Source organism: Hippichthys cyanospilos, chromosome 12, assembly GCF_059441005.1.
Source record: "Hippichthys cyanospilos isolate Australia breed blue-spotted pipefish chromosome 12, RoL_Hcya_1.0, whole genome shotgun sequence".
In the NCBI taxonomy this organism is placed as follows: domain Eukaryota; kingdom Metazoa; phylum Chordata; class Actinopteri; order Syngnathiformes; family Syngnathidae; genus Hippichthys; species Hippichthys cyanospilos.
The window spans coordinates 18,200,234-18,209,666 of record NC_142380.1 but is presented as its reverse complement, the minus strand read 5'-3'; the positions used below and the strand labels follow the sequence as shown (position 1 = coordinate 18,209,666).

Sequence of the window (9,433 nt, the reverse complement as noted above, 5' to 3'; positions counted from 1 at the left end):
GTAGGTACTAATAACAAAAATGTAAATATATTGCCCCAGACTTTTGACCTCCAACAGTGCGGTGTATTTTATTTTAATGATTGCTCAAATTGTTTGTAAAACATTTGGAGAAAACTTGATTAATAAAAAAAAAAAAAAATCTTGAGCGTTTTACCAAGTAGAATTGGTTATTATGCCAAGTACAAAATATTGTAGAATACATTTTGGCATCATTATAATTTGTCTCTGAGGTTTTTCTTTTTGCAAAAAGCGCAGATGAAACCACCAACAAAATGAACTCCTTTGTCTGGCCTATGATAGGTACATGCAGTTGCTATAGTTACTGGTGCCACTCAGCCATAGAAAATTGTATTGAGGAATCTGAGGAAAGGTTATTATGCAGAATAAGGGAAGGGAACTCTGTCGTTATGTAATATTTATGAACAATTAGTAATTGTTTAGGTTATAGATAACCCTTTCAAACACAACATTATACTTTACAAAACAATCTCATATCTGTCACTGTCTGTTTCTCTCTGTCTGCATCGTCTTCAGCCGTGTCCTAATTTATGAAACAAAACATTCTTGTTTATCAATGCCCCTTTCATTTGCTGAAAGACAAGTTGTATATACACATGCACACGCAGGCATGCACACAAGGCTTTCAAGTGAACTGGACATTGTTGTCCATATCCTCTTCTACAGAAATGCCAAGTCTTCCATTCGGCTCATTAGTATCAAGTAAATTCATTCAAGACCAGACGTGGGCAGTCCGTCAGCTTCGATGGACTGTTCCTATGTCTGTGACTGATGGGCGCTCTTTTTGCCAACGGAACAACGAATGATGAGAAAAAAAAATACATGATGGAATAAGAATGTAGGAAGTGTGTTTGTCGTCTGTCGTTATAATCATCGGTGTAGTGTATTTGGTGTATTTTGAGTTGTTTTGTCATGCAATCCATGATGGGTTTCATTGTACCGCCTTTTGTTACAACTACAGTACGTGTTATGTTAATGAGTTAACACTACGTCGTAGTCCAGAGCATCATTGTTATATGAAGTAACAAAAAAACAGTTAAGGATATAAAAGTCAGGATAGACATTCTGTCAGATGTCCATCAGTCTGATGCCCCCATTTTGCTGACAGAAACACAACAATGGAAGTGAGCGAAGGTTGTCTGACAAACTGAAGGACTGACGATGACTATTGTCAGGGGTGAAAAAAAAGGCTGACTGACAAGGGTGGCGAGGCGACTGTCGGAACAACAAAACAATTTAAGATGCCCACCTCTGTTCAAGACGGCAGGTATAAAAAGTATGCTGTGGATTTAGGAAACAATGCATATATGACATCACTGAAAGTACAAGACTTCAATACACTGACTACTTTTGGAAAAATGTGCCAAAAATATAAAGAATAGGGAGCTTATTGGTACATCAAGATGCAGTGTGTGTGTATGTATGGAATAAGACATAACTTTAAAAAATCAAGGCTTCTAAATGTTGTTTTTCTCCTGTGTACAGTCCAGAAAAGATCACTTCGGCTTGTAAATGTCAGGTGCCAGTTTGTTTTGTTTTTTGAAAAGAATTCCAGGCCTTTCTAATGACCTTAAAGGGACAATGTGTAAGATTTAGAATTTTTTTCATTAAAAAGGAATTAATTTAATGATTATAATTTCAAAAGCTTCCAAATAAGTGTTCTTAGTGACCAATAGTATGTTTTAAATATAACTGTAGGTCTAATTATTAAATTATATTACATAGGGGGTGACACTCCTACGGAGGCTGCCATCTCTTTTATAGCTACAGACAATGGTAAGTGCAGCACCACCTGCTGTCTGTAATGAAAAATGGTCTAAATCTTACACATTGTTACTTTGAGTCTTAGAAAATCAAGAATTAGTCACACATTTTTTCGGGACAGTACAGCATTACCATATTTGATAACATATACAGTACTAATCAAATTTTACATACTTTGCATAATTTCATGACATTAAGATTGACAGAGACTAAATAGTATAGTGTTTGCAAAGTATTTTACTTTACTGTGTCCAACAAGCAGGGGCTGGCAAAAAAGTTCAATTTTATATATATATATATATATATATATATATATATATATATATATATATATATATATATATATATATGGCTGACCAACTCGTTTGAATTAAGTACTAAAATGTACTAAAAAGCTTTAACGTTCCGCCATTTTGGAAACCGTGACTGTGACCATTCGCAGACCAGCATCTTAGTGCTTCCGTGACACCGACCAATAGCAGACCAGCAACTTAGGGAGTCATGACGCAATAGTGGAGCAGCATTCTATTGAGGTAAGCGGTGACGTGTATCACAAATGCACACTGACCGCCAAGTTTGAGGAGTTTTTGTCGTAACGCGAAAAAAAATTGTATAAAATGGGGAGAAACAACGCCGCGGTAGACATCGTAAGGTGAAAAAAATTCGAGCTAGGGACGTTGTACAACGGGGGTCCACTTTTTATTATAAATATCTAGCACTTCCTATACTATTTTTTTACCCATTCCAAATATATATACTATATACAATTTTGAAGTTTTTGCCTGGGGTGCACAAAGTTGAACATTGTTTATGTCCAATCAAGCGGTCGCCTGTTGTCCAAACAGGAGCAAGTGCACAAACCTCTCCACCCACACCAATGACTTCCGGTAGGGAAAGTTAGTTTGCTCCTTTTTATTGTTTGCTTAATTTTTCTTTCAAGCTTCTTTTTTCTTTTGTGTGTCCTTTTTCTTTTTTTCATCTCTTTTCTTGTTTGCATCTTTTTTCTTGATAGCTTCTCTTGTCTTGCTTGCATCTTTTTTCTTGTTCACTTCTTTTTTTCATTGCTTGCATCTTTTACTTGTTTGCTTCTTTTTTCTTGTGTGCTTCTTTTTAGTAGGGCATTTTTCTTGTTTTTTGCGATTACCCTTTTTGTTTGCTTAGTTTTTTGTTTGTTCGATTTGCACTTCAGGGCCACTGTAATTAAGCCTCGAAAGTATTGTCAAGTATTTTGGCATCATCAAAATACAGTTTTCTAGTAGGTTGTCTTAGTCTCGCAGCCATTTAAAAAAAAGATCTATGGAAATAGTGTGTACATGAACTCGCTTGGATTCACCTCAACTTTGTTTAGAGACCACAAAAACAATCCCAACGATATGTAGGTCACTTGAAATATGTTGAGACTGGAAACTCATGATGCAACACAATCTTTCTCCTGGAAATGCTTGATTTGTTGCTGTGAATGTGGTCTATTTTCATCTATTGTATAACTCCTGCCCTGTTCAGGTTCATTGGTGAACTGGAGATTATGAGATGGAATATGTAGACAGATAGCTATTCAGTAAAGAGTGCCATAAAATGTTTTTTCTTTTAACTAACAGGAGGATACAAATAAAATAAAATTTGCAGTCAACATCCTGTTTGTGGCTGCTCCACAAAATAAGATGAGTCAACTTTACCTAAAAAAAAAAAGATCTAGAATGTGGCATTTTAATAAGGTTTAACATGTGTTGACAAAAATTTATTCATGATGGAAAAATCGAAACAGTGTTTTGGTATCATGTACCCATACCCAGATGGAACCTCTGATTCAAGAAGACTTTTTGAGGTCTGTATCAGAAGGGCGGTGTTTCATTACATGTTTCATTACACCCCACCCCCAATTTTGTTTTTTGTTTTTTGGAACATGGAACCATGGAGGACAATTAAGTATACTATACTGTACTGTAACAACACAGTTTGTTTGATTATGACATTTTACATTTAGCCACTAGATGTCACTGTGTGAGATGTTTGGAACATTTCAAAAGATCGCATCATTTTCTGAATCAAACGATAATGATTCAAAGAAGCCTTTCTGACAATATATTGCCGGTGCAATTAATTTGCTCCAGTCACCATAGATCAGGTGTTACGTTATTACTTGTATACTGACTGTTGTTTGTAGTTTGAGTTCACCAAAGCTAATTACGTTCAGGCTTGCCAGAGGTCCAATTTAGTGAGTGCTGATTGGCTTCCACCCAAATGAGGTGAAGCGCCGCACACATGTTTGACGAGCAGTTACTTATTCAGGTGTGTGTGTTTTGTGGTTTGTAAACTTTCATTTGATTTTGCTTAAGTGACAGCCCGTATTATTGACTCATCCTCGAAACGGTTGCCAGGTAAAAAAATAAATTAAAAAAATCTCATAATTATGATGTAAAATTGTGCCATTTTAAGTGTTTAGGTGCATAGTTTATTACGACTGCAAGTTAGTAACCACTCAACCAAAAAAAACAAAAAGCAAAAAACAAAACTATATATACTTATTGAACTAAGAAACACAATGTTTAAATGTTTTGGGCAACGTTTGTTTGATCAACTTTTTTCCAACATTTCAATGCAATTTCAAGGTAATCATGGCTGATATTGACTTAATCAGATCATTAAGGTTTGGTGAGGTACCGTGTTCTACAAGTTTGAGCTGATTCTTGGAAATATTAGTGTATTCTTTTGTTCACTGTGAAATAGTTGCATATAGTTTGCAAAATTGAGAGCCTTTTTTTTTTTTTATTATTTTGCACAAGGTGACAATTTCTAAGAGATAATTCTGAAATGTAGTTAAGATTTGGATTCACACAAATGCCTTGTTTGAATGATTATTCAGTCTTGAACTTGTACTCTAAGAAAACTGCACTGCATCATACCATAAAACCTCAGTCTTTGCCTTCGCATTGGTAGACAAAATGCCTTACTGTTTGATTACCAAGGCATTTGAATGCATCATTATGTTTAAGTCATTCATCCACTGAATTTCTTAGAGTATATCAATCCCCAAATTTTCTTTCCAATTTTTAATCCACACCCTCTGATATAAACTCACCATTCAAATGAAAGATTTACTGAACTCTACTTAGATCATTATTTTTCATCTATATTTAAAACTTCAAAACACTTTCTTTTTGTTTGCCACTTTCTGGCAACAGTAAATGAAATACTCGTATAACAACGAATCATGTCTGAGCTTGTGAATAGCATTTGACCAGACCCAGAAAACAAGTTGACTGCAACTGTATGGAGTAAGACATCTGTCAAAAAAACGTATGCTTCTTTACAATTCGTATATGAGTACGACTCAAAATTGGTTTGTTTGAGTTGTTTGCATATGAGTACGACTGAATTGTGTTAACGAATTGAAAACTTGTCTACTCTTGCACTGGTCCAAAAGAGTTTGATAAATTGTATTTTTTAACTGTGTTTTTGTGCAGATCCACATGGCAACCGTTAACAGGCCCCTAAATGCCCGCACGCAACGAGAGAGGGCGCGGCACTTTCCTGCCACCGGTAGTGTACCAAACACTGGACAACCGGACCCAGAAGCACAAGGCTCAAGCCAAGACCCAGGATCAACACCCCATCCTCATATGTCTTCACGGGCAGTCTTCTATGTCCCTCCTCCACCTCCGCCGCCTGTTCTTCATTACCAGTGGCCCATACCCTTGTCCTACAACCCGTTTGGTGGCTTTCCAGGCATGGGTGTGTACGAAGAGTTTTCTTTCCTTTATACATGTATACTCTATGTGAGGTAAACAAACAGAAGTGGGCTTTGTACTCAGCATTGTAGGCGGACTGAGTGAGAATAATTTTCAAAAACATTTTAGAACCTAAAAGCATATTAGAAAAAAAAATAAGTCTGGTGGGATACATTTTAGAAATTAAACATTTTAGGCGGATCAAATTTTAGAAACAACATTTAAAAATTATGGACTCTGCATGGCGGAAATGTCTAGTCATCAGTTGGCTCTCCCAAACCTTTGAGAAATGTTGACATTGCCTCATATTTTTAAGTATGGGAGTGCAAATTAGTCAGATTATGCAGTAAAGTAGCAAATAGGCATTTATGAATAACAGATGGATTTTGAATCATGTTGAAATCTCAATTAAGACTGTCAATAACATATTGCTCAACCTATTCATTGTACAGGCCTAAAGTAAAAAGCAATATTTAGAATAACGTATCTATAGATGTGCTCGTATTAAGTCCGATTTGAATGGAAAAAAAAAATCACTTAAACGTACAGTAGATGGCCGAAGCGTTCTGTGATGCCTTCCCTTCAGCAAAGAGGTGACGTCGTTCAAGCAATCAATGGGCTCCGTAAAATTGTATCGTGACAATCACTTAGCCGGTAAATGCAAACCAGTTTCTGAGCTACATGTTAAGTAATTGCAAAAAAAAAAGCCATTATCTAGTAAATTAAGCTTAGCAAAACATTGCTTTTTATTTGGCCTTAGTTGTGTAAGTGACAAATGACTTTTGCTCAAATGAATTATGTTGATGGAACCATCCCTGTAAGAGTCATTGTAAAAATTGATTTCAGTGAGGGCTATTTGTTTTACATCCCTTAGTTTCCATCTCTGTGTAAATGATAATTTAATGCAGGGGTTCTCAAACATTTTTAAGTCAGGGTCCTCTTTTAGAAAGCAAAATTTCCAAGGGCCACCATTGTAAAAACAAAACAAACAAAAATAAATCATTTAAGCCAAACATTAAGTGCTCTTTTTATTCAGAAACACAAAATGTACAAAAATTTACTCAAATTGCATTAAGTCAATCATAAAACTGAATTACAAAAGCTATTAATTTCAAGGGAACGAACGAGTTAAACGCATACAGGGCAGTACAATATAACATGATGACGATAAGAACTAATATTAACTAGCGAGTTATCCTCAGTTACAAGTTTTTGGATCAACAAACAAAAAAATTTGGGGCATATCATACATTAACATTCTTACAAAGAAAATACAACTTAGAGAGTCGTGGGACACATTTCACAAACAAAATGACGTGTGCGTCACCGACTGATCTCAAAACCACACCACTCTTCTCACTACAAAATGTAATATCAACAACGGCCAGAGGCGGTGCCAAAAAACAAAACTCTAGTCAAACAAAGCACAAATGAATTAACTGTTTAATCAAATCAATTCTAAAACATTATTTCGGGTGCGGGCCGCTGACCAGTGGTTGGGGACCACTGCACTAGTTGACCTGCTTTGTTGACAGCTCTGGTATTTGAATGGACTATCCAATGACAATCAATGAAATACATGAAGGATGGCAGGTTACCACTGTATCTTGCTATGTTTTACTGTTTAATACTGTTTATAATTTAACAGCTTTTTAAAATGAACATTTTAACCTTTTTCTTTTCATATCTCAGGTTATGGAATGGTTATGCCCCACTTCCCTCATCTCCCTTTTGAGGCACAAGCATACGTCATGCCCCACCCTCAAGTTCAACCACTTGACTACAGACAGTTTCTGCACCCAATGGTCAATGCTCAAAGCACGCTGTACCAGAACCCAAACCAGATGAGAAGATTTCGCTCTCCTTATACTTTCAGCAGTAGAGAAACCACCAACTCTGAGGTCCAAACAGAACCTATGGAAGGTTCAAATAGTGACAAAGAGGGCAGCGTGCATCTAGTTTCAGATTCAGGGAGAGGAACTGCTTCATGTTCTCCATCCTGCAGTTCGAGCTCACAAAAACAAGACTTAGCTGAGGTTGAAAAGTGTACTTTACCAGGCAGTTATGTAGACATGGATTGTCACAGTACCAGAAAAAGCAATTCCCGTCCTCTAGAAAGTAAGGGCGTTGAGTTGTGTTGTAAAAACAAGGGCATTGAGTTGTGTTGTGAGGCGTCCGAAAGACAGAGTAGGCTTGCAGACATGGTCAATCGGGAACATGCCCAATCCTTCAAGAATGACTATAGTAATAATACATGGTCAGTGAGGCCTCGCGATGGTGCAAACCCTGAATCACAAGAAGAAGAAGAGGGTATTAATAATGGGCATATTTCTCTCCGTGACCTTTTGATGCACTACCGAGGTCGCACACTGCAAGCATCTGAAAAGCTATTTATTCACAAGGATCAGCTGGTTTCCAACACTACTCAAGATGGCCAAAGGCCCGTTTGTCGTAGTGCGACTAAACGGAAGGTTGGCCTTATATTTCTGGGATCCAGAAGAGAGAGCGAAGTAGAAGGGCATGTTTCCCAAAAGTCAACAGATGACCAGAATGGAGGTGCACATTCCTTGAATGATTCTGATGGATTTCAAAACAATGAAGAAAATGACAGGTTTACGCATCCACATGAAAATGCTTCTGTTCCTTATGACTTTCCTTTAAGTACTTTCCGAGAGGAGAAAAATTTGAATGAATCTGTGTGGTCCGTGGAATCTTTAGCACCTTTTATACCGAATAAGGAATGGCTTAAGCGTAATGATATGCTTCAGACATGGATGGTTGCTGAGAAAACAGAGGACCCAGAAAAAGATGAGCTGTCAAATCAAAATGACGTTTTTAAAGCTAACTATGATGGGAACCAGGGTCTAAAATTGTCCTCAGGTTCTGCGCCAATGACAGACAGTCTTGTGTTTAGTACCCCAGCTGATAAAGCAAATCTGGCACAATCTCCAAAAGAGAATTTGGTTGAAACCCCTGAAATGACTACATTGTCAAAGCAAGACCCTGGTATACCTCCTTCACAAAATGACCTTTCGACTTTTTCACACATTGATGGTGCACCCCCAAAAGAGTCACATGAGTCCCCTGAACCTGTGCTCAATCAAAACCCAAACCAGAATACATGTATTCAACAATCTAAAATCCCTTGCACTGCTGACCAAAACAGAACTCCTTCCTCAAGCACTTTAGCAGCGGAAAACATCCCATCTACAGACCAGTCGTCTCTCAATGGAGAGTCTGAGGAAACAACTGATGTGGTGGGAAGCCCTGAAAACTGTCATATGAGCAACTATCACCTTTATCTTCCTGTGGCTGACCCCAAAACAGCTGAATTTTCTAATGGCAACCTAGGATATTGTTTTTGCATTGGATGCCATTGTAATAAATTCCATGAAGCTAAATGTCCATTTGAAGAATTGAAACCCAACACGGGAGCAAAGGGAAAACATCGAGGTAATCTGACACAAAGTTTACCAGCTGTTTAACTACAGTATGTTTAACAAGTGCTTATGTATAGCTGCACGAAAAGGCAGAGCTGAAGGAGTCTCCAATGGACGACTGCAGAAAAATCTGAAGAAATGGGGTCCATGGAAAAACGGATTGGTATGTTTATTTCACTTTCAGAAAAATGGCATTGTGTGTTCTTCACTTTTAACGCCCATATTAGGGGGGGTTGTCTTATAACTGCATAACTCAATACAGACCCTATTTGTTTGTTAATAGTTTGAATAGCATTAATTCAAATGCAAAAGAGGGAATATGCCATTTAAAAAGACTTAAAATTATATGTATGTATGCGCGCGTGTGTGTGTGTGTGTGTGCGTGCGTGCGTGCGTGTGTGTGTGTGTGTGTGTGTGTGTGTGTGTGTGTGTGTGTGTATATATGTATATATATATATATATATATATATATATATATATTTT

The 9,433-nt window shown here is 37.2% G+C and overlaps 1 protein-coding gene across 1 annotated transcript; it reads left to right on the top strand.

The window, feature by feature from the left end:
- Positions 1–5,252: 5,252 nt before the first annotated feature.
- buc (bucky ball) lies at positions 5,253–9,242 on the top strand. Its single transcript, XM_088429577.1, has 4 exons — positions 5,253–5,514; positions 7,203–8,963; positions 9,028–9,113; positions 9,234–9,242. Exons 1-4 carry the CDS (start codon positions 5,253–5,255, stop codon positions 9,240–9,242), a joined length of 2,118 nt encoding a protein of 705 aa, XP_088285703.1.
- The last annotated feature ends 191 nt before the right edge of the window (positions 9,243–9,433 follow it).

What these genes read in the sequence shown, in the direction of transcription:
- buc (XM_088429577.1), top strand. Translation starts at nt 5,253, where the DNA reads ATGGCAACCGTTAACAGGCCCCTAAATGCCCGCACGCAACGAGAGAGG. An exon ending in TGGTGGCTTTCCAGGCATGG is followed by an intron (nt 5,515 to 7,202) that starts GTGTGTACGAAG and finishes TTCATATCTCAG; the next exon opens with GTTATGGAATGGTTATGCCC. An exon ending in AGCAAAGGGAAAACATCGAG is followed by an intron (nt 8,964 to 9,027) that starts GTAATCTGACAC and finishes GCTTATGTATAG; the next exon opens with CTGCACGAAAAGGCAGAGCT.